Here is a 25,489-nt window from a genome sequence, read left to right as displayed (position 1 = left end):
ACAATGAGTTACACAGGCAGTTAACCTTAAAATCTTGCCTTCAAACAAGTTTTAAATTACACAAGCACTTAAAAAAAAAAAGAGCAATATCTAACCGATTAAATATTTTACAGCACAAAAAAAAAAAATTAGTTTAGGCCTCAATTTTAAAATGGACAATTAGATAATCAATATATGAAGAGTTTATTTGCAAAAGCAGTTTTTATTAGTTTTCATAAATTAAGGTTTTTTTATTGTGTTATTTAGCTGTATTTTTTGGTTTGTTATTATTATTTAATCAAAACAACCCAACTGCGGTTTGATTGATATTAATTGGAATGCAGGATAAAAAATATATTACAAAAACATGAAACGGAGTTATCTGTTTTTGCAAATGAACTCTTCATATGCGAAAACCTATTACGTTTTGACAAAAGAAATGATTAAAAACAATTTTAAAAAGATGAAACACTGCCACCCAGTGTCCAAAATGATTCCAAGATTTGCTTGTGCTGCCACATTGTACATAAATCATGTTTAATTGCCTTATATAAGCTAATTAAAAAGAATGGCATAGCTTGTTATTATCTGAAACATAATTATTTGCCAAACCTCATCATTTGATCAATTAAATTACCTGTGAGAAGATACTGGCTGTAGGTGCAACTCTACTATCAACCACACTGTAGAATATGGCCAACAGTCTGTCAAGAGGAAAAGGCTTCGGTCCCAACAGATGGTTACTAGTCTGCAGAAAAAATACAAAATCAGAAAAAAAAAAAAAAAAAAAAAACCCCGATAGATACACCTGCAGGAAGAACAGTGATGAACAGTAGCAACTTCTCACCTTCTCATGTTTCTTCAAGAAATTAGTCTTTCTTATTTTCCCGTGACTCTGAAGCAAAGACAGTGATTTTATTAATGATCACATAATTCATGAAGGTGCAGTCATGATTCAGTAAGATCTCGTGATCATTTGTAGATAATAAAGATAAGATCAGAATGCTCCAATACACCTTGAGGAAGAAGCGGCGATCTGTGCGAGCAGGGTTAAAGGATGCCAGGTAAGCAGCAATCAGAAGAAACTTGGAGTAATACGGCAACTCAATGTGAGCATGTGCTGATAAACCTACAGGAGGAGGAAAAGACTTCTCAATGGCTGATATTAGCAAAGGAAATGGACAAAATAAAATAAAAATACCGTTTACAAACTGATTCTGTTTGCTATTAACAATTTTTTTAAAATTAAGATTTAATAAATGTTTAAGTAGATTTATATCTGGCAGTCTATCCTAAAAAAGCACTGGACACAGTTTTTAGCAGCCCTATGCACCACCAGCAGATGGTCCGTGAGGGCATGACTGAGGCCCTGAGACTAAGGCCTGTCTGAACACAAAGAGTGTGTGTACCTCTGAGGGTCGTGGCCTCCTTCTCGTCCATCTGCTGCTGCTCCCATTGCATGCTGATTGAAGTAAACCAGAACACACAAACACTCAGAGACTGATGTGACACACAGCTCAAGCACAATCTCAACCGTGAGCACTCAGAAATCACACAACACTAACAGACCTGGACACCTCTCGGAGGTAAACCGTCTGCATGGCTCTCTGCAGATGGGGCTCAATGTTTTTCCATAACTTGTGAATATCACTCTCTTTGGCTGAAGGAAGCAAGAAAAGATTTCAAACACCATACTGACGCAAAAAAAAAAAAAGTTTATTATATTTAAAGTGGCAGATCACACAAAAAAGAAAATGGCTTATGGATCAATCAAGAAAACTGATGGACTACTTTAAAGGAATAACTCCCCCAAAAAACTAAATTTGCTGAAAATTTACTCATCCTTCCAATATATAGATAAATTAGTTTTGCTTTTCATCAGAACAGATATGGAGAAATTTAGCATTACATCACTTTCTCAACGGATCCACTGCAGTGAATGGGTGCCGTCAGAATGAGAGTCAAAACAGCAGATAAAATCACAATAATCCACACAATGTGATGAGACAATAGTAGACAGACTTTTTCACTGAAGGAAGCATTTTTATGGATTATGTTTTGGCCAAAAGTGATGGTTTAAAGTTAAACGCCTTAATGCTACATTTATTCGTTACAAACATGCATCTTCTGACTTCACAAGACATTAATTGAACTGGAATCATGTCAATTGCTTGTTGATTATTGTGATGTTTTGTCTCTCATTCTGACGGCACCCATTCACTGCAGAGGATCAAACTTTTAAACACAATACAGACTGCAGAGGCTCAAATTTGTTCAACACAATAAAAATACAGATTTCAGACAACATGAGGGTGAACAGATTATAGAATTTACATTTCTGTGTACACTATGCGTTTAAATGGAAAAATTTAATTAAGTATTGCTCAGTTGTGTTTAAATATTTTACCTTCTCCTTTCTCCAGGGGTTCACAGTACTTGGAGAAATTCAGGGCAGCCTGTTTAAATGAAATTTTAAACAGTGCATTTTAGAATATTTAGGATTTTAGTACCACCTAATTTATTGTGTCTTCATAAAGCTGGTGAGAAGCAAAAGCACTTTCCTACAGGTTCATGAGCACCTGCTACATCATAAAAACGGCTACAAAATAACTGCTGTTTGTTGCGATAGACTCAGATAGTTTAAAGGCAAGTATGATCTCACCAGGTGTCTGAGCTCCCTCAGATCTCTGCATACTGAGAAGAAGACTCCCAGCAGGATGTTTATGTAGGAAGCGTAGAGCTCAGGTGTGTAGGATGGGTGATGATCCCGAGACAGAATCTGCACAAGCTCCGCTGAGAGATCAGAAAAAAGGATTTGAGACACATTTCATACATCCATTCAAGTATTAAATATCCTCAGCCCCGTTTGCACCCAGTATTAACGCTCATCTCAGGTGAGAGCCTCTGATTTTGTGATCGTGTTACTGTATGTTGAAAAAGCTCTAAAAAGTGTTGACAAATGCACTAGAATTTTAATCTCATCACAAAATGTGATCCAGCAGAATAATCATTATATAAAGCGTTAGGACACTGACAAATTTGATCTTCACTCATATTTACATGACCTCACTAGTTAGTTTGTGCTGCAATTATATAATAAATAAAAAGCTCTTTATTACGTAATCAAAATCTGTTATTTGATGCCCATCTTTCACTGTGATGGTCTTACCCTCTTACCTTTACTGTAGTCTGGAAAATTAAAGAGCAGAGGTTCGAAGCAGCCAGTGTTGGGCCGAAACTTTTCCCACACAATTTCGCTGAGCAAGATGACTGTCACATTATCATTTACCTGCCAAAGAGTGCGAAAATGATAAATGGATTATATATAGGGCTGGGCGATATAGGCAAAAAAAATGATCACGATCGTTTTTTTTCATATCAGTCGATATTGATAATTATCACAATAAATGTCAAATCTTTATTTCTTTCAAGTTTAAAGCTAGAATTTTGCTCCAAAGTGAAAGTTGTAGAAACCAGACCATTCATTTTCCTTAAGATAAATATCTAACTAGAAAATAAAATTTCTTAGTTGCTGCATGTTCTAATGAGTGATATTGTTTCAAATCAAGAAACAGGTTTGGGATACCTGATAATAATTAATAATATCATCACTTTTTTGTCTCTTAGAAATGCACATTTGAAAGTGGCTTGAGTTAGGATGCAGAGGTAAATTTTAGTTCAATCTTAAAATCAGTAACAAGCATTGGTCTCCCATAGTAGCATACATTTAAATCATGATAAACACAGTTGAAACCACACATATAACACCGCAATACCATGGTAAAAAATATAACTATATGGTTTTCAGGTAGCCTATTTGTATGAAAAACAGCAGTCTAAAAACATTCAGTATAAATGCTCACATGCAATAGCTTAATCACAAATATAATTATTTACCATTACTCCTGAAATAAAATTAAATGTGAATATCCCACATTTCTGCCACAATACCATGATGCAGTGAGTGTTACTACAGTAAATCCATGATAAATGATGGCGAGGTGTAGATTGAAAAGTCTTCTGACTGTCTTGTTGCACACAGTGTTTCTCCTGTTTGGCTTTAGTTTATTAATACCCGTTTGACTAGTTTAAAATCACAGTGTTATTTGAGTTCATCGCTGAATGCAAGCGCTTCACACTGGATCTCATAGCGCTGTTTAATGCTCGTGTGACCGAGTAAATGCATCTGCTCTAGTGAGCTTGTGCCGTGCGACAGTTTGAACTGTGATCCAAGAGGATAAACGGTCTGTGTGGCGTGATTTAAGTGAGTCACGCTATTTCATTCCGCTTTTGGCGCATAAACATTATATCAAACTCTTCATGTAGTTTTAACAAGGAAAATTATATCGCGATAATTATCGTTATCGAATTAGCCCAGCCCTAATTATATATATAGCTATTCTCCAATGTATAACAATGACTATTAACAAGTAAAGTCTCCACAAAATCTCAAGTCTCCACCAGAGGCCAGATAAAGAAGAATGAAGAAGAGAGAATTTGCTTATCAGACATAAGAGTATATAAAGAAAAGGTATTCTACTTGATGCAGTAAAACATTAGTTAAACTGAGCACATACCAATTCCTGTAGGCGCAGAAGAGCAGGAAGCAGACTGAAATCCATATCTCTCAAGCGTTCAGCTCTGTCCAGAATCTACAGGGACATTATATGACATTATGTCACATAACCTGCACAGACATATAATTCTGACGAAACTCCAGTCCAAACATATTATTTAATCAATATTATACTACATATAATATGCTAAATAAACTCACTATATAGCGTGTCTGAGTGGCAGGTGAGTTGGAGCTCATCTGTTTGTACAGTCGCACAAAATCTGACAAAGATGGGCAACGGGGAAGCATTGCTGCAGCATCGGCCCCAAAAAAGGCAGATAACACCTGGTTAAAGAGAAGCCCACTGGACACACACTCAACACAGTCCACTGATGCATGAGGGAGCTGAAACACACACATACACACATTAACAAAACTTCAGTCAATGTCTTAGTTATTTTACATTTAGTATACACTCAGGGTTCCTACACATTTTCCATTTCACAATTCCATACTTTTCCAGACTCAAATTTCCAAACCTCTCGGTAGATTTTCAGGCCATATTTAACGTAAATGTTTTATTTTCAGTAAAAAGGATTATTTTCAGCTTTATGTTTGGCATATAGTACAGTCATCTGTAAATATTTTTTATTTTCTCTTTTTTCATTCACTAAACAATAGGCCTAGTTTTGGATTAAACTATTTTAGTAGGGATGCACGATATTATCGGAATGTTATTGGAATCGGCCGATAATGGCTTAAAAAGTAAATATCGGCATCGGCCTGATATGAAAAATGATGCCGATATGCCTTCCCGATAAGACAAATAACTCACATGTGCTTAGGGTGTGTTAGCACGTCAGCAGTGTGGTCATTCTTGAAGCAAACTTTTGCCTGAATGGTGATTAGATTCGGGAAATATTTGTAATAAAATGAAAGTAGTATACACAAATAACATTAGGAAAGTGTTTCTGATTAAATAAAGCAGTAATTGATGTCATAAAATCACAAGTAATGTGTAATATGTTTTTTTTCAAACAGATCAGATCATGAAAACTTCAATACAAGGAGCTCTAAAAGATTTTGTACAACTCTTTTTCTTTGTAGGCACCCCTGCTTTAGACCCCCTACAAATGTTAAATCTTCAAATAACATGTTAAGGATAACACTGCATCTGTCTGAAGAAAAAAAGAAACAAATGCAGCAATTGTCTTATAGTTATTTTCAAAGCTTTCAGTGTACTCTTATTATAAAATAACTTCATTATTTAATTCTAACAAAATAATTTGTTTATAATTTCTGCACAGAAGAGACTTAGTGTTGTTTCCCAACAAAAGGAAATATATCCGTATCAGCATCGGCAAAATGAGTTGAAATATATCGGCATATCAGATATCGGCAAAAATCCAATATCGTGCATCCTTAATTTTTTAGAGCTTACACCAAAAAAAAAATCTGTTTTATAAGAGAAGTCACTGACTTTCTGCAACAGGTGGGATTCAGCTTACGGCACTTCTCATTTATTCCTATGGTATCCTTAAACGGCGATTGAATGTCGCACAAATCTTGACTGAAATTCAATGACCTCGAGGCTGTAATGTGATTGGTTAAGGCACACGTGATCGGTTGACCGTTACGCTTTCTCCAATAATAAGTAATACAGACCCTCTCATCTCCCTACAGAAACCCCTAGTCCAAATACCCACACTTGCGGACTTGGCCACTTGAGAGCATGCTTCTTCAAAACGCCAAAGCGCAGTGCCCTTAAATCCCACTAAATCCGGAGCACTATTTGAGGTTTAGTGTATCCCATCATTCATCATGTTCTGGAAATAAATCGTGAGACCTTTTGCAGAGATCTCACGAAAGATCACAGAAACTTTCAAATCTAAAAGATTTGAATGGATGGTTAAGCTCTTTCATATGGAGCAAAAGACGACCAAGGCTTAAGATGTCAGTCTTACAATTACCAGAATCTAAAGGGGGTTTAGATCTACCCAATATAAGAACACATCAGTTAGGTGCCCATTTGAGAAATATTCCTACATGGATAACAAAAGATGTCTCCTCAGTATGGTTAGATATTGAAACAAGTTTATCCAAATATCCATTATCGGACCTATTGTTTTTTAAAAGTTTTAAAATCATTAAAGAAAGTTGTGTTAATCCTGTTACTTTTAATACACTTAGAGCATGGCGGCTAGTTAGACCCCTGGAGGGTAGGTCTAAATTTACCTCTGTATTTTCTCCAATTTTACATAATCCAGAGTTTCAACCAGGAATGATGGATACTGGCTTTAAGCTCTGGTGTGAAAAGGGCATTGTGAAGATACAAGATTTGTTTATTGATAATAATTTCATGTAATTTCAACAAATAATGGATAAATATGAGATATCAAAATCAGAATTTTTCAGATTTTTACAAATTAGGCATTTCATCCAAAAGAGTACAACTTTAAAAGACATATCTCCAGTTGAATGACTGCTTTTTCAACATCGATTAGCCTTTTCTATATCACTTTATGCTCTATGAATGGCACTGACTCACAGAATATTAGAAGAAGTGGGAAAAGGAACTATCAATTCCGATTGATGAGGATGTTTGGGAGGAAGTCTGGAAGTGTGCTAAAAAAAATATCAGTCTGTAACCGTGCAAGAGCAATTCAGCTGAATACTGCACAGACTACATATATCTCCTAATCGTAGACATACTTTTAACAGTTCCTTTTCCCCATTATGTCTTAAATGTAAGACCGAAATTGGTACTCTGACTCGGTTTATGATCATGCCGTTTGATACAGGATTACTGGTGTAAAATACTTTGTGAAATGCAAAAGATTTTGAGTTTGAATCTCAAAATCAAAGGGATTGTAGGTGGGGGGAGTGAATGTCCAGCGCTCTCTCCACCCTCAATACCACGACTGAGGTGCCCTTGAGCAAGGCACCGAACCCCCAACTGCTCCCCGGGCACCGCAGCATAAATGGCTGCCCACTGCTCCGGGTGTGTGTTCACTGCTGTGTGCTCTTTGGATGGGTTAAATGAATGTGTGCGTAAGAAAAGTAAGACACACACTTCCAAGTGGTCTTCATCCTCACTTGGACCAAATACTGGAAATATGTCACATAAGTATGCAAGTGTGGGTATTTGGACAAAGCATAAGACTATATCTGATCTTACCTCCAGGTCTTTCATGATGGAGAGCACCACATGACTCTTTCCTGTTGCTCTGTGGCCATAGATGAAGATTGCAGGATAACAGTATTGATCTGGCTGTTAGCAGACAGAGAAACCACAGCTCACATTAACTGCAGACATGTTGTGTGTGTGTGTAACTTAGCTTCATATCTAACAATATCAATATCACATAGTTGAAAGATGCTTCTTTTTAGTAGCCCCTAATTGAAGAATCACCTATGTTTAACTATATAACCATCTTTAATAAAGTAACTAAATAGAAATATAGGTATTTAACTGACCTGTCCCATGAGTGCCAGCAGTGACATCAGCTGTGTCTCTCTGCATGGCAGTCTGTCAGCCAGAGCGCGCAGTGTGTCCTCAGGATAACACTGCAGTGTCACAGACATTCTCTGATCATAACAAAACATCTGGATTACTGTAATGTAAAACATAACTTATGTTGTAGCTTCTAGCATCTCAGACTAGAGTTACAGATAAGAAACGGTTCCAAAGCGAAACGTCGAGAAACATTAAGTTAACGTAACGGCGCTGAACGAATCGGTCTTTAAACTTAATCTTAAACGCTAAAAAGGACAGAAACCCGACGCACAGCCATTCTTCTGTTGTATATGACTTACATACGCAATTAATAACCAAAACTGCAAGAACACATTGTGAATAATATTTACACGTGTTCAAACCAACAAACCGCTTCGTTATGCGGTCATTAATCAAAACAAGCATCAGAAATACCTTCACGTTACTTGAGCGGATGTTTTTCAAGAGAGACGAACAGTTTTATTTTCAGTTTTATCCTGCACGATAAACTTCACATCACTTTCACCGCGCGGTTCACGAAGGACGTCACGACAAGTCCGCGTCATTTCCGGACAAGGGTCTGGTATTTGTAGTTCTTGTAGTTTTAAATCCCAACGCTCTTGAATTTATTTTTTTAACGTTTAAAACCGAGAATCCATATAATCGTCGGCCTGGAAGCCCACTGAGAGGCACGCGAATTTGGATATAATTTTAGGGAATAACTATATTCTCCAGGCAGCGTCTCTCCATCTGCTATGCGGAGAGGAGTGACAGACGCAGTGTGACAGAAATCTGCGCTGTTCGCTCGAGCGCGTCTCATTGAGATCCTCACGCGCGGCATGAATCTCATCCCGGCGTTTATTTACTCAGACGACAGCACTGTGGTCAGGTGTAATGTGTTTTATTGCTCTGAGATATGGATTAAATCGGATGGAGCAGCGGTACACCGTTAAACCAGAAACCGAGAGGAGAGCGATATTTGCGTTAAATCTGAGAAGAATGGACACCAAAATATGATGCAGTGCAAGTGTCGTCATCTGAACGTCCGTTATTTCCGTTAAACGCGAGATTTATCACGGAGTCCTTGTTCTAGACTCATGGAAACAACCCTTTGGGCTGTACAAGGTAGATTGTTATTCATATAAATATTTATTTGAATAGATAAAGGCCTTTAATCTCTTAAGGTTTGGGTATTCGCAAACCATCCAAGTATTGTTAATTTATTCGGGTCATCATTAAGTATTCATGCGGGAATATTATCTCTGATGCACTGAATGCGTCTTCTTCATATGAGCTGTGTCTTCATATGAGTTTAGTCATTATTTTTGCTGTCCCAAGTGTGATTATTCACCTTAATAAGATTGCTTGGCTGAATGAGAAGAGGGCTGGAAGCAAACATCATTGGAGTCACGGACAGACTGCCACATCCACGCTGAACGAATCACTGTGACATCTGGGGCTAAAACTGCTTAGTCTGTCGCAACATCTGTGAGCTGTTCTGTCTGTACTTGAGTTTTTAGGTGGCACCCCAGGCAACATCCAGAGAGGACCGAGTCCGGATTGAAACCACAGAGGACTAAATGCAGAGTGGACTGAGTCTGGACTGAATTCATAAAAGTAGATTCAACCCCAACAGGACCTGAATCCAGTCTCAATCTAGATAGGATCTGAATCCAGATTGAATTCATAAAGGACCTAAATCTAGACTGAATCCAGATACGACCTGAATCCAGACTCAATCCAGAAAGGATATGAATTCAGACTGAATCCAAAACAGACCTGAGTGCAGTGTGAACTCACAGCGTATCTAGACTTCATCCAGATCTAACCAGAATCCAATATCAATCCAAATAGGATCTGAATCCAAAAAGGACCTAAATCTGGACTGAATCCAGACAGGACCTGAATCCAGCTTGAACCTAAATCTAGATTCAATCCAGATCGGACCAGAATTCAGACTCAATTCAGATAGGAGCTTAATCCAGATAGAACTGAGTGCAGTTTGAATCTACCGTGAATCTGAGTCCAAACTGAATCCTGACAGAACCTTAATCTAGATTCAGTCCAGATAGGATTTAGGCCTGAGAACTGAATCCAGACTAAATAGAGGTTGAACCTAGTCATCCATAGGGGACTTGAGTCCTATTAGAATCCATAAAGTACTGAATCCATCTATGATCCCTGGGACGCCTGCAGCGATGCTCCCAGCCACAGAGGCAGCCAAGATCTACCAGACTAACTATGTCAGGAACTCCCGTGCCATCGGGGTCCTGTGGGCCATCTTCACCATCCTATTCGCCATCGTCAACGTGGTATGTTTCGTTCAGCCCTACTGGATCGGGGATGGCATGGACACACCACAGGCCGGCTACTTTGGCCTCTTTCATTACTGCATAGGGAGCGGAATATCCCGGGACCTGACGTGCCAGGGGAGCTTCACAGAGTTCAGCTCCATCCCGTCTAGCGCCTTCAAAGCTGCGTCCTTCTTCATTGGGATGTCCATGGTGTTGGTCCTCTCCTGCATCGGCTCCTTCGCCTTCTTCTTCTTCTGCAGTACAGCCACCGTGTATAAGATCTGCGGGTGGATGCAGCTGGCAGCAGGTGAGTGACTGTGCATCATTTGGAGGTTTCCCAAATTGGGTGTACATGTGGCCAAGAGCCAGGAGTGTAATATGTAAGACAGGAAGTCAGAAAGCTAATATGTGGAGTCCAAACACACACACAAACACACACACACACACACACACACACACACAGAGGCATATCTTTTGGTTCTGGTTGCACTTGGCATATTTAAATATTTTTTTTCCAAGTTTTTCTTGGCACCATGTCAAAAGAAAAAATATATTGTCATAGTACTTTAAACACAGTACTGTTCAAAATGTGGGGTTAATATATATATATATATATATATATATATATATATATATATATATATATATATATATATATATATATATATATATATATATAAAAAGATATGAATACTTTTAGGATGCATCAAGTGATCAAAAGTGGCATTGAAGACAGTTATGTTTTTTTTATTTTATTTTTTTTGCACCAAATCGTCGTCATAAAATTATTTCTGAAGGATCATGTGACACTAAAGACTGGACTAGTGGCTGCTGAAAATTCAGCTTTGCCATCACAGGAATAAATGACATAATACAGTATATTATATTCAAATAGAAAATAAATAATATTTCACTATTATTTATTACTGTTTTAATGTATTTTAATCAAATAAATGATGAGCATAAACTTTTGAACAGTAATGTACATATTTAACTTCTAAATAAAAGGATTTTCAGTAGTAGTCTAACAATCTGTGGTCCAGTTAAATTTTTTATATACATATAAACCTCAGATTTTTAATGTGTTCTCAGTCTTTCTTTTTTTTATTAGTTTTTGTTATTTTTTTAACAAGACATATAAACACAGTTCATATAAAAGGTTTCAACCGTTAATTAAAATACTGTGTAATGAACCCTTAGTTTGCATTGCCATCCGTTTGATCACTACTGAGTAGTCTTTTTGGTGCATCCTCCAAATGTGTTTCTTGTAGAAAAACACTTTTTATATCAGACCCGCTAACCATGCAATGAATCCACAGTGGACAAGATTATATAAATAAATAAATCATGCACACCACTTTGTTATCCCTAAATTAAACAGATGAGCATGATGAGAAAATTAGCACAAGCATTGGCCATGTCTTTTTTCTTCTGTCAAGAAAAAACAACTGCAGAGAGGCTTAGTCAGTTTATTTTCCCCAGCTGACCAATGCTGAATGTGTCCTTAATATTTTTGATAGATGCTTCTAGTAGTAATTTCATGTTGTTTAATGACCTCTGAGAGTTGGGTTTGGTTGTGTTGTGATCTGAAGGCTTGTATTTAAGAGGAAGTAGAATTTATGAAATGAGCAGGTCAGAGAGCTCAAGATGTGTGAACTGCATCTACACACATTGCTTTCATCTGAAGGCTTTGGCTTCAAAGGACTGCATGAGTAGAGTCAGCAGTAAGAACATATATCGCCCTGTATGCTTATATTTACTTCATTACAACTCACTTCTTTTGGTTTTGTTTTTTTCCCGTTTCATTTGTACCCCTGACAGCGTCAACAAGTTTAAAAGCACCAGGGTTCCATTTAGTTTGATGTATTTCAGGAGTGAGTGACCACCCTCTCTTAAAGTGCGTGTGTCCGGTGGACTGTGCTCTGCCTATTGGTTTTTACTGTTGGAAGGGAGGGATGCACCACAGGAGAAAATGTTCTAAACATATCCAACCAAATTTTTCAAAATGTCGAGCGCTCTGTAAACATTTTTTCTCAGAAAGGAAAAAGACAGGGGTTGTCTATTTTTGTGCCTGGCCTCAGGGACTTCAGGTGAGTTTTGAAAGTAACTCACAGTTGTGGACAAATTACTGTCATAGGTGGCTTATGTGTAGCTGTCAGAGCAAAATGACACATGATGTTCTTGCAAGCCTCTGTATTACTTACTGTAGCTGTTTATAGAGAACAATTCTGTTATCATTTACTCACCCTTATGTCATTCCAAAGTCATATGATATTTTCCCTTCTGTTAAACACAAAAGTAGATGTTTAACAATGTCAGGTCAGTTCTTATTCATAAAATAATATTCATAAATTAATAATAATAATAACAATTTATTATATGGAATAATATATTAGTAGTATATCTATTCATAAATCCATATAATTTATATATAATAATATAAATGATATGATATGGTATGAAATGAATATAAATTTAAATATATTTAACATGAGTATGGTGTCATTGATGCATACTTATAAAGTCGCCCCCGATCCTGAATATGACATGTTGTGGTTCAGATCATTATATCTTGCTTAAAGTATGATTTGCAAGTTTAAGTCTTGCTCGACTGACAATTTTTTAATGAACCAATTAAAATGGCATTTGTCAGTAGATGTTGTAATGATGGTGTATTTGGTTGCACTTTCAGAGGGGAATAACCTCAAGTAGCTTTACTGCAGTCGCTGCTTTCAGCAAATGTGGAAAAAAAGATTACATAATCAGATTTTTAAGGATGCCGGAAGCTTAACCGCAGATTTTTAGGGGGGCTGAAGTTTAAATAGGTCTAGAATCGCCTATGGTGCCAAGTTTGAATTTAAAAGTGCAAATAAGATTTGAGAGCCAAGGCAGATGGGAAGATTTGATAGGAAATTACTTAAGTTTTAGTCTGGTTTTCATGGAAGACAGGGTCACACTTTATTTTAAGGTCCGATTCTCACTATTAACAAGCCATTAAGGGCCAGATTTACTAAAATTCCCTAAAAGCGCCGATGGGAGGGGAAAATTCTGCGTGTGATTTATTGACAATGCGCGCATTAAAGAACACAGATGCAGCCAGATCCTTTCCATAATGGCCATCGCAATCTACCAAGAACAGTGCAAATTACCGCCTGCTTTAAGATATGCTTTTTTGGGCATTAAATAATGGCGCAAATACTAGTGATTTGACGAGCGCAAACGTTAGTAAACCGCATTGCGTGATTCATTTAAACACTCTCCTCCCATAGCTTTTGGGTCTGAAAGGGAAACTCCTTCAAATGCATATTCAATATGGTCAGGTGCAAAAATAACTGTCCACACCTTTTCAGCGCTAATTCTTCACTGCGCGTCTTTAGTGAATCCTGGCGGTATACTATTTTAATGCCAAAAGACGGTTTGTGCTGGCGCAAGCTATTAGTAAATCTGTCCCTAACTATGACTTTTGCCTCAATAAACTCTTAATTTGCTGTTTATTAATAGTTAGTAAGGTAGTTGTTACGTTTAGGTATTGGGTAGGATTAGGGATGTAGAATATAGTCATGCAGAATATGTGCTTTATAAGTACTAATAAACAGACAATATGTTAATAATAGGCATGCTAATAAGCAACTAGTTAATAGTGAGAATTGGGCCCTATACTAAAGTATACAGAAGAAAATAAGTCATACAGGTTTGGAATGACATGAGTGTGAGTAAATTAAATTAGTTATTTTTCTAATTGCTGGTGAAGCTGTGATTCGTTTCTTGATAGTTCACATGGGGTGAACAATGACTTTTCTTTGGGGAAGAAAGGATTGATTGATTTTTTTGCAAATCTGAAAGAGCTATAAAGACATTAAGAAACCATTTAGTACAATGTTCTTTGAAACCTTTTATGCTTCTCATACAGGTGAGTTCTGAATGGACTGTCTAAACGGCCTTTATGAGATAGAAACTAGGATTAACAGTTAGCAATAAAAAGCCCATTTGGATTTCTAATGGCTCATTGATCAGGTGAAACTCTCCTCAGAACAGCATGTATGTGGGAAATGAGAAACTAATGTTGTCACTGTTTACTTCTCACCGCCTTGTAGGAGCACAGTCAGTGCTGATGGCCCTAGTGGGTCACACCAGACTGTAATCTGTTAAATTCAGACAGCACTGCATTGACAATTACCAACCATAAAATCACAACTGTGAAGACCTGCAGTGTGAATGTCCTAGTACAGAGCAAAAGACGTGTTAATGGAATCAACCAGAAGTTAATATTTAAATGATTAATGATACACTGCAAATGAAACTGTCACAAACACAAAACTTCACAAGGCTCAATAGCAGAAGGCTAAAATCAGACTGAATGGCTTGTCCGAGGTACGATGATGGATTTGTCACTTCTGAGAGCAATTACGAAATCACATAACATATGGACAAATACATACATAGTGACCATTAACAGCCGAGGGTTATGAGCTTCACAGAGGCGCTAATGGAAGCAGGGCAGCACAGGGCAGCTTGTGAATGCTGAGCTGATAACGGACTGTACTTCATACTCAATGACTGACTCATTCAGTTCACTCTTGGCCTCCAATAAAACGCCCACTCTTCTATCTGTCTCTCTACTCGCTCCATACATCCAGTTATCTGCTGTATTCTAGTGTAGCAGATGCTTTACTCTGCAATCACTTACAAACAAGTACTGATGTCCTAGTTTAATGGATATTGGAGTATCATATATGATATCATAATATGGTAATCATTTAGTGCCATGATATATGCACAAAAAAAAAAAGGTTCTTCAGTGATGGTTGAGGTGCTATATAGCAAAGCTACCGTAATAAAGAACCTGTTAAGTCCAGTATGGTTCTTCAACGGTTCTTCAGGGTGATTATGGTGCTACAGTACAGCTGTGTTCAAAATAAGTTTATTTTGATAAACTTAAATAGAAAATAGAACCCATAAGTTTTCTATTGGATTAAGGTCTGGAGACTGGGCTGGCCACTCCATAACATTAATTTTGTTGGTCTGGAACCATGCTGCTTGCTTACTGGTGTGTTTGGGGTCACTGTCATATTGAAACTTCTTCAGCATAAGGCAACCTGACCTCTTTAAGTATTTTAATTTACTCAAACTCATGATCCCTGGAATGCAATACATAGGCCCGACACATAGTATGAGAAACAGCCCCGTATCGTGATGCTTGTGCCACCATGCTTCACAGTCTTCACAGTGTACTGTGGCTTGAATTCAGTGTTTGGGGGTCGTCTGACAAACTGTCTGCAATCTTGCTTCATAAGTCCACAAAATATTGCGCCATCTCTCTTTAGGCCAAATTGTAACCTCTTTATTCAACAATTGGACTTTGCAGGGGCTTCTTGCTGATAGCTTTGCTTCACATAGGCATCTTCTAATTGTTAAAGTACTCACAGGTAACTTTAGACTTTCTTTGATCACCCTGGAGCTTATCATTGGCTGAGTCTTTGCTATTTTGGCTATTCTTCGATCCATTCGAATGGTAGTTTTCCATTTTCTTCCATGTCGTTCTGGTTTTTGTTGCCATTTTAAAGCATTTAGTCTAATTTTAGCTGAGCAGCCTATCATTTTCTGCACTTCTTTATATGTTTTCTCCTCAACTTTTTAATCAAAGTACAATGTTCTTCTGAACAATGTCTGGAATGACCCATTTTACTCAGATTTTCAGAGAGAAATGCTACAACATTTGTTGCCTTCATCCTTAAATAAGGGCCGCTTTTTTGACACCAGTTTTTTTCACAGAATGATTTACCTCTCTAATTGAACTCCACACTGCTATTATTTTGAACACACCCTTTTCAATTAATGATTCAATTACACAGAATCAACAGCATGCATGTCATGTTGGTTTTCTATTACTCTACTACACCTACTAGTAAAATATTTGCCATGTAGAAATATAATTTCTACTAAAACCCGTGATTGATTTGGTTAGTTATGTTGGACTGCTCTTATTTTGAACATAACTGTATATATCACCACTGCTGCCATACAAAGAACCTGGTAAGCCCCTGTATAATTCTTTAAAAGTTCTCTAACTCTCTCTTAGTCTTTTATTTCAGTTGGGGAAAGGGTTAAAAAAAACAACATTAAAATACAGTATATTTCCTGAAGTTAACATGGTTCTCAACCTTTTTGCCCCCAAGGCCGCTCTATAAGAATATATTCCAGGGCCCCCTCACAACTTTTTGACCTCAGAAAAGCATAAAAGTGATTCAAAACAGCTTTGCCATTGTAGTAAATTCCAATTCATAGCAAACATATGAGAGTGGAGTAACATATCTCAAATCTAAGGTTCCTCTTATGGTTCTACATATTTGGACTTTAAAGACATGCTATATAGCACTTAAAGTGGTTCCCCTATGATTATGAGTCAATGAACCACTTTTAGTGCCATTTAGCACAAATTTGTTTTAGAGTGCAAGTAAAAAAAGAAACCATGGTAGTGCCATCTGATACAATCACATTATCAGACATTCATATCAGAAATTGTGCATTTATATTTTCTTCCATGGATAAAATAAAAGATAAACAATTTAAAATCAATAATTAATACTGTATATCAATTTATGTTATGTTTAAAATGTATCAAAAATATCATAAAAATGTTCTCTTGCATGCTAAACAAAAACTGTACCATTAATTTAACAGACTTTTCACTTAAATTGTAATTATTAAGTTGACCTTAATTAGCTATTTTTTCCTCTCATTTTTTATTGTCTGGTGGTTTCAGCATTATGTCAACATAAAGAGGTAGTGGTTATTTCACAGTTTCCTGAAAATATTTCATCTTTATTTAGCACCTGTGTGAATCATATCCGAGAGCAGACAAATCTTGCACTAGTGGGAGTGAGAAAATGAGGTGCTTTTTTTCTCATATTTTTTATGCTGAGAGACAGCAGGTAATATCTGATTATATTAAAAATCCTAAAATTGGATAAATTAAATGAATTACCGTAAGTATTTGTTGTTGGATATGGGTGTCATGCACATGATTTGTTTTTGAAGGGGCAGTTGCATTCCTGACTCACTTCTTTTTCCTCAGTAAGGTGAGGGAAACCCATAATAACGTGCAAGGAAACCCAGGTACCAACCTAATATATCTTCACAAAAATTAAATTTATTTTCGACTGTTTCATTTTATAATGTTTCTTTATTTATTTTCAAATGCCAGTAATGCTTAATGAAATGCATTTTTTGGTGCATTACTATGCAATGATTTAAGTTTGTAATCCTTATCTTCATAACATATAACAAGCCTGTGGTGTAGAACATGAGCTATAAATGAGATGCTGCTATAATTAAAAGTGCCTCTTTAGAGTTAAGTGAAAGCAGCTGACTTGGCTGAGGACAGGGAACATCTGTTTTAGCTAAACCACAAGAAGCAGTCTGCAAATGACATCAATGATGGACTGATGGCTCAGAAAGTGGAAAGAGAGAGAAGAAATAATAGCCTACAGTGGGTTCCGTGGCATATTTGACTGCCATTTTAATATTAAAAACCTTTTGAAATCAAAACTGGAGTTTAGTACATGTCCGTTAGCTTTCAAGCAAATTTATGTGCTAGAGTAATAACTAACTATGAGGACTTGTTTTGTTCACATTATAATACAGATACCACACACCACCGTCCACCAACTAGAATTAGCAAACAGCAAAATATGGGGGGGGGGGGCTTTTTGGCTGCAAAAGGATTATAAAAGCTATTGGCTGTTTAAACAAAGGATAAGCCCTTCGAAATCATGTTTCTAAACAGGAAAGAAATTAGCATCGTTAAACCACTTCATGGGGTCTTTAAAAAGAGCAAAAAGGGTCTTAGAACACATTTTTCACATTAAACTCAAATATAAGCCTAGTTCATGGCCCAGGTGTTTCATGAATTGAGTTTAACTCTAACAATTGTATTGATAAGTGTCTAATCAGCCTTATTCAAATGGTAAATTATAGTTTTAGATTGAATTTTCAATAGACTTTATACGAAATGCAACATCAAATGTCATTTAAATTCAAGAGCACAGAAACACAAAAAACTGAATCTGTAATCACCGTAATTGGCTGCTTGGTGGGTTTTCTCAGAAGTTCATCCTGAAGACACATCTCTCTGAAATCGACTGCTGTCCCTTGAGGGAAGTGTGAATGTTTGATGCCATCAAACCCTCTGCATGGTTCATGTAGGCTCCGCAGGGAGCAGATGTTATTGCTGCTATTTGCTGTTTGGACAGTGGGGTGCTTACCTGGAAAACCAATGAAGAGATACAGAGAAATCAGCGACAGTAATGATGAGACCCTTTGGGACCCAGATGTGCCTGCTTCAGCACTAACTATGTTTAACTATCGTGTACTGTGGGGAAAGCGAGTGAGAACAGGGAAGATAAATAGAGAAAGACGTAGGTGTGGGTTTATACTGACACAAACTGCAAAAATTAAATGAGCTCCAGGAAAAGTGTCACCTTTGTTCATTGTGTGAGAATGTATGCATGCATGTGTACCTGACAGAATGACATTATTTAGGAAAATTACTTTGGAATTTAACTAGCAGCAACAGGAAACGAAGTATGCTATGTGGCAAAAGCATTGGGAAATGTAGCATAAAACTTTTTCTTGCCATATGAAAAAAAAAAAAAAATAAAAAACTGTGGGAAGAAAGCAGACTCACTAAGTCACACATGAACATAAAAAAAATCATAAGATTAATAAATAATCAAAATGTGTTAAGTCAATCATTAAATGTCATTAAATAAATACATAAATAGCATGGAAATATATTATTTAATTGAATATTGATTAATTTATTATAAATATTTATATATTATGGATTTATTTGTTTGCTGAAAGATATATTGATACATTATCATTCAAAAGTTCGGCCTCAGTAAAAAAAAAAAGTAAATATATTAATACAGCATTAACATGAACAATTGATCAAAAGTGATAATCAAACTTTTACACTGTTACCAAAAATTTCAAATAAATGTTGTTCTTTTGAACTTTCTATTCATCAAAGAATCCTGAAAAACAAATGTGTCAGAGTTTTCAAAAATAAATAAATATATTAAGCAGCACAACTGTTTTCAACATGGATAATAATGAGAAATGTTTCTGAGCAGCAAATCAGCATATAAATGATTTCTGAAAGATCATGTGACACTAAAGACTGGAGTCATGATGCTGAAAATTCAGCTTTTCCATCACAGGAATAAATTCCATTTTAAAATACAAAACATATTTTAAATTGTAATAATATTTCACAATATTACTGTTTTACTGTATTTTTAATCAAATAAATGCAGCGTTGGTGAGCATAAGAGACCTCTTCCAAAACATAAAAACATGATCTGATCCCAAACCTTTGATAATAGGGAGTATACTGTTGCTTTTAATATTCATTTATATTTATTAATTAATATTTATTATTTATGACACTTAGACCCCATTGATTTCCATTGCACAGACATCTATCCTTTCAAGGGCATAGGTTTGTTCAAATCACTAATCTTAAGTACAAACCAATAATAATAATGGTGCTTACTTAACCATAGCGCAAATATGCACTCTACACTGCACTTGAAACTCAAGGACTAGCCATTTATAAAACCAGTGAACGGTATGTAGTGTACTGTGTCAGCTGTCCTCTACACTTGCACTATTGTGAATCGCAAAGTAATAAAATCACAAACAAGCTTTGTTCAGCTAGCCATAATAGCCTTGAATTCCAACATGCAGCATGAATCAGTCCTCAGCTAGTCACGTATCAGAAATACAGCATTAGAGATTAGCACTTAGTGGTTAAAAATACCCGTGCTCCATTAACACGCAATCTTTAATCCTCTCCGACTTGATCTCCGCGGCGTGCTGATGAGCACATCGGGCCTGCTAATTTAAACTGAAAGTCACTTTCAAAACGTATGGCTCAAACTAATTATGATATTTAAAAAAATGCATCAGCACACACTGGATGGAGTTTGTCATCTCTTAATTGTGGTTGATGGCTTGGCCAAAGTCTTTAGTGGATTGATTAGCTCATGTATCTGGAGTTAATGTCATTAGCGCAGCCGTAGGAAAACTGGCTCTCGCTTGCCGCTTCGCTTAGCGACTATTAGCTAATCTCAGCTAAGACTGCGTGCCCATGCTGACCACATTTTTCATTCTAAAAGGATGATTGAAAGTCCACGCTGATGTTGCTATTCGCTAACATCAACCAGTTCTGTGAAGATCTGCACAGCTTTTAGCTTTGACTAAACTCCAGTGAGGTTGGCATGGCATTACCTTTGTTTATCTGTTGCTAGTGTATCATGATCACATTAGCCTTCTTTAGTTTCAATGTCATTAAAGAGTCTTAACGTCATTCTGCTTTTTAAAATGTTATAAAGTGCATTAATAATAAAGATTATTATGCAATATTTTAAATTGCACACACTAGGATTGTGCGATATACTTGTGCTGCTTGGAGATTATGCTGTACGAAGGAACAAATTCATCATTTTTGGAAACTTGGAAAGTACAATTTACCCTGATCATCCAATTCAAAAAGTTGACACCCCCCAGTTTTTAATGCATTGTGTTGCCTTCTTGAGCATCAGTAAATGTTTTCACATTATGTAATAGTTATGTATGTGTCCCCCAATTGTCCACCATGTGAAAAGATGGATCTCAAAATCAGTTCCTGTTGGAAAGGGTTCAAATATGCAGAAAATGTTGGAAAAACAATGAATGGGCAGGAGCTGGAGGATTTTTCTGAAGAACAGCAGGCAGTTGAACTGCTCAGGACCAACAAGGGACTCATGAACAACTATCACAAAACAGAAAAAGACAGTCGTGGATCATCCAGAAAACGACACAGATTATTAAAATTCAAGGGTATGTAAACTTTTGAACGGGGTCCTTTTTATAAATTCAGTTATTATTTTGTCTTGTGGAGAATATATAAACATCTGTTATGTGAAATAGCTTATTCAGGACAGTATTAAATAAACAATAATATGCAATTTTCATGATCCCTCTTATTTTGTTAAAATTATTAACATTTTTCATATTCTGCAAGGGGCATTTCAATTTATGAGCACAACTGTATACACAAATATACACACATATTATGTAAACTTTTACAATAATTATTTTTGGGATGTGATTAATTGCGATTAATCCATTCGACAGCACTATTATAAACATTAATGAGAAGACCATTAGGGTTAGGAAATGTTGTCATATTATTTAATGACATGTCAACCAAATAAATTGCCAAACCCAACACTATAGTTTTATTTCCTTGAAAGCAACTAAATGTATTTTAAAAAAATTGATTAAATGAAATATTTACATCAAATTATTATTGATACCAAGGTACCAGAGGTCGGTATTGTAAATCATGTATGAATTGAGGCTGGGCACACACTAGTGATGGGACAAACAGACCTTTTCAAAGTTTTGAATCAATTGAACCAATTGTTTCACAAAATGATTCTCTGTTTCGAAGCGCTCGAAACACTACATGCTGGTATGTTTTCTTGAAAGTTCTTGAATACATTAAATGGAATTAAATACCATTAAACAGTGAAGTGTCTGTATATGTGTTTTTTAAGAATTTTTATTCATTTGCAAGGCTTGTTTTGTTTGTTCTATGAAGAACTTGTCTAAACAGTCCAGTAAGAGGTTATTAAACTTCTGTTTACAAAGGAAATAAATTAGGCTGTTGCTTGTTTAGGCTTGATGCGTTATTGTTTTTTATTGATTATGGCAGAATGGAGTATTTTTAAATGTGAAATCTATTTTCTCTCAGCTCATGATAATTCTCATTCGCAGACGAGGCCAAGCGTACATTACAAAAGAAGCTTGTCCTACCCACATTTACAGATTCATAAATCAGCTTTCTGTCAAGTCGTCTCACACTTTCTATGTGCATCAGCTACAAGACTATTATCCTCTAAAATTGTAGCTACGGTTCAATCCCAAAAATTCAGTTCTTACACCAACTCAACCCAGCTATACAAGAATTAATTCTTGACCATGTCAACAAACAACAAGGATGTGCCTGCAGTAGTTTTTGTGGGGGAAAGAGCTGAAAAATAGTTTGGAGAGACGTGGGCAGCAGTGAGCTGACACTTTGATGGCTTGTTGGGTATTTTTTCCTAATTGACTTCACTTCCCACTGCCTCGCCCTCCATTTGTGCTGTTTAGTCTCACAGTTTCAGTGGCTATTGCTCATTGCTTTTCTCATTAGACAGCGTACACAGTGTATCAAACGGCCAAAGCCACGTGACTTCAGTAAATGAGACTTCATTACGTCATAACGGTTTCAAAACATTTAAAAAATGTTATGGTTTGCCATTGGGGAGATCTCTGGGAACTCATGAATCAAGCAAATTAATTGAGATTGCCTCACAGCGGCAAACCATTGAACCAGCGTCTATGGTTTTTACCTAATCTCGGATCAGTTTTATCAATTTGTAGACATTTTTAATGAGACTTTTGTGTAATTAAAAGGATGAGAAGTAGTTAAAAATAGCAACGGCTGCCAGAAATCTCAGAGGATGTGTCCTCAAACCGGCGCGGAAACTTGGACATCAGCTTTGGAATAAATAGCTAAAAGCGATGCATTATGCAGTCTGTCATTATCTAGGGTTATCACAGTTAAGTGGAGGATGGGATGACATTCATTTGATTTTCATTTTGAGCTCTTCAGTTTGTGCTTCCTGTTAATTCTGCTTTCCCAAGCACTGGAGCTACATTTACTTTATTATCACCATCTCTTTCCTGCTTCACCTTTCTGTGGTTCTTTCTTCAAACATGAGCTTGTTTAACTACGCATGACGTGTGTTTAATTAGGAACGGGTATAGAAAGAGACTTTAGAGTTTCTAAAGAATGAAGGTGAAAAGACTGACAGCGAAATCTGGCTGAGGACTTAAAATGCGAACCCATAAACACATTTGTGCCCCTGCAGCAGAGAACAAATACAAGAACACGATGATCTCTGACTGCACTGCTCTTTCTGAAAGCATTGTTTTCTTTAAAAATGAAAGAAAGAAACTCAGAGGACTTGAACATGGGAACAGAAAATTACAGACCAAAGCATGTAAACCAAACTTGGAGAAAAAAAATTGTAGTACCTCTTGCAGTAACATCTGTGAACATCCTATGAAAGCAAATTTACCATCATTATTTGTTTCTAACTATTTTTGTTTTCTAGCTTTTTTTTTTTGACCTGATCCCAAGGCCATTATTCTGAAAGTACTGCGCAGTGACGTAAAAATAGCGTAATAACTTATGACGCACGGAACGAGCTGTTGAATAAAATGCCTCATTTCCACTGAGCGGTACGGTAGAGTACAGTACGATTCGGTACGGGTAACCCTGATCAGGCTTGTGTTTCCACTGCCAACAGTACCCTTTACTTGTTAGGAGTGGTGTATGCACGACAATAAGCACAACTCTGCCTCTTTTATGAACAATAATAGCCATTATAAAAGTATAAGTACAAAGTATAAGAGGCCTATATAAGAGGAAATAAAGACAAAAGCAAACAATTCACACTCAAACGTTTGCTACAGTCAGCGCTGCAAGTTACTACGGTAAAGTTCAAAATAAAGTTAAATTTTGTGCTCAGTCAAAACGATATGACCAAGAACAAATAATAGATTCAATAATAGATTTAAATAGGTTTAAAATGATGTGATTGCAAAAGCCTTTCGTAATAAAGTACTGATTCAAATTAGTAATCAATAATTAATCATTCTACTACTCCGCACGCCTCCCCTGACATGTTCTCGCGCACAATGAAGTAGACCGACTCTGCTTGTGTTCATTAACGTGATTGGTTGAGATGAGAGGTGATCCCACCTGGGTAGTGTGATTTACATAGTTTCTATATAATTTCTAATCATATATGGGATCATATAGCCTAATCACCCAGACCCTGACGATTTTACTCTGAGTACCAGCAACATGTCAGAAGTGCCAGTACGCACAAAAAAGTGCACGTACTCTAAAGGCTAAAATATAGAAGTACTGCGTACCGGCCCACTTCAAGCACTGAATGGCCCCCAAACGTACAAGTTTTTTACAACTACTGCGACGAATAAAGGTTGACATTGCTTTGATCCAGAAAGCTCATTTGTGGATGGATGATGTTCATCGATGCAATAATAAATATTACAAGGTGGTCTCTTTTGCTGCGACTGACAATTAAACTAAAGGTGTTTTGATAACTGTTTGAAGAAATTTAAATATTTCCATTTTAGACAGAAATGGTGATAATGCTGACAGAATTGCCTGTGCATCCCTTGTGAAAAGTAATTCTCCCAGATCCTAACTGATAATTCTGTTGTTTCTGCTTCAGTTGTTTGCTCTTTTCTCCTCGTACGATCATGCAGACCATTGTTGTTTTTGTATTCATGCATGTTATTTATTTATTATTTTTGTTTCTTTTCATGTACTTGAGTTTGCCTTTTAAATAAAATAATAATAAAAAAAATTGTTCTCAAAAAAAAAACTATCAAAACTATTATGTATCATAGGAAAGAAATCATAAGAAAGACTTTTCAGCCGAGGAGAATCATGCATAAAAATAAAAACCACGAGAGACTGAGGAGTGATTCGATATGTGTCGGCTTGCACTTTATATTTACCTACATGTTAGTACTTGAAAGCCAATCTGAGCCTCTACTTTGGTTGCAGCAGCAGCAGCAGGTCCAGTGGGAGACTGAGACTATCCAGCGACAGGCACGTCTTCAGACAGTTTCATGCTTTGCTTATCTCTCCCAGACCTTTTGATATTATGTATGTGCCAGTGATGGTCATTCCTAGTTTGTTTGATGTGTAGAACCTGGGCCTCACAATGTATCCACCCCCTCGCAGATAAAACCTGCTTCTGAAGCCACAGCCGTGATCAAAGTGCCCGTCTGCCCTTGCGTGTCCCATCCGCCTCCTCAGAACTCGTCACTGGTGCAGCCAAAACTATAACTTCTAGGACATTCTAATCTAGTGTGAAGTTAAAATCTCAGTCAATGATGTATGAGACTCTCCATGATAAAGAAAGGAAAAATCTGGTTTAAAACATACGCCATGTTCTCGTAATGTACTTTTTGTATTCATTTCTTATGATTTTGAAAAACTTTTGCATAATTTTCAACAAAAGT

General features: G+C 36.6%; 2 protein-coding genes across 6 annotated transcripts in view; one reads left to right on the top strand and one right to left on the bottom strand.

Annotated features, from left to right (window-relative positions):
• The window catches only part of orc5 (origin recognition complex, subunit 5), a 44,831-nt gene that overhangs the window by 1,950 nt on the left and 17,392 nt on the right, over nucleotides 1-25,489 (bottom strand). The window contains exons 1-14 of one of the 5 annotated variants that reach the window (XM_079403287.1): nucleotides 18,404-18,501; nucleotides 12,574-12,610; nucleotides 8,015-8,125; nucleotides 7,716-7,808; nucleotides 4,757-4,942; nucleotides 4,557-4,631; nucleotides 3,157-3,268; nucleotides 2,642-2,772; nucleotides 2,387-2,435; nucleotides 1,549-1,639; nucleotides 1,389-1,441; nucleotides 996-1,108; nucleotides 827-874; nucleotides 617-727 (exon numbers count right to left, since the gene is read on the bottom strand). In XM_079403287.1, the coding sequence (XP_079259413.1) occupies nucleotides 617-727; nucleotides 827-874; nucleotides 996-1,108; nucleotides 1,389-1,441; nucleotides 1,549-1,639; nucleotides 2,387-2,435; nucleotides 2,642-2,772; nucleotides 3,157-3,268; nucleotides 4,557-4,631; nucleotides 4,757-4,942; nucleotides 7,716-7,808; nucleotides 8,015-8,122 (1,170 nt within the window). In that variant the 5' untranslated portion in view covers nucleotides 8,123-8,125; nucleotides 12,574-12,610; nucleotides 18,404-18,501. Of the gene's footprint in view, nucleotides 1-616; nucleotides 728-826; nucleotides 875-995; nucleotides 1,109-1,388; nucleotides 1,442-1,548; nucleotides 1,640-2,386; nucleotides 2,436-2,641; nucleotides 2,773-3,156; nucleotides 3,269-4,556; nucleotides 4,632-4,756; nucleotides 4,943-7,715; nucleotides 7,809-8,014; nucleotides 8,152-8,468; nucleotides 8,608-9,384; nucleotides 9,471-12,573; nucleotides 12,611-18,403; nucleotides 18,592-25,489 lie in introns of those variants that run through there. The other 4 variants (XM_079403283.1, XM_079403284.1, XM_079403286.1 and 1 more) reach the window with 4 other exon arrangements.
• LOC306861160 (LHFPL tetraspan subfamily member 3 protein-like) overlaps nucleotides 8,691-25,489 on the top strand; it is a 43,292-nt gene continuing 26,493 nt past the window's right edge. The window contains exon 1 of the mRNA XM_079403288.1: nucleotides 8,691-10,634. Within this exon, the coding sequence (XP_079259414.1) occupies nucleotides 10,208-10,634 (427 nt within the window). The 5' untranslated portion in view covers nucleotides 8,691-10,207. The remainder of the gene's footprint in view (nucleotides 10,635-25,489) is intronic.

The sequence above is a fragment of the Barbus barbus genome (genome assembly GCF_936440315.1).
Source record: "Barbus barbus genome assembly, chromosome: 42".
NCBI classification, from domain to species: Eukaryota; Metazoa; Chordata; class Actinopteri; order Cypriniformes; family Cyprinidae; genus Barbus; species Barbus barbus.
Note: the sequence above shows the minus strand (reverse complement) of the source record. Positions and strands in the feature narration are given on the sequence as shown.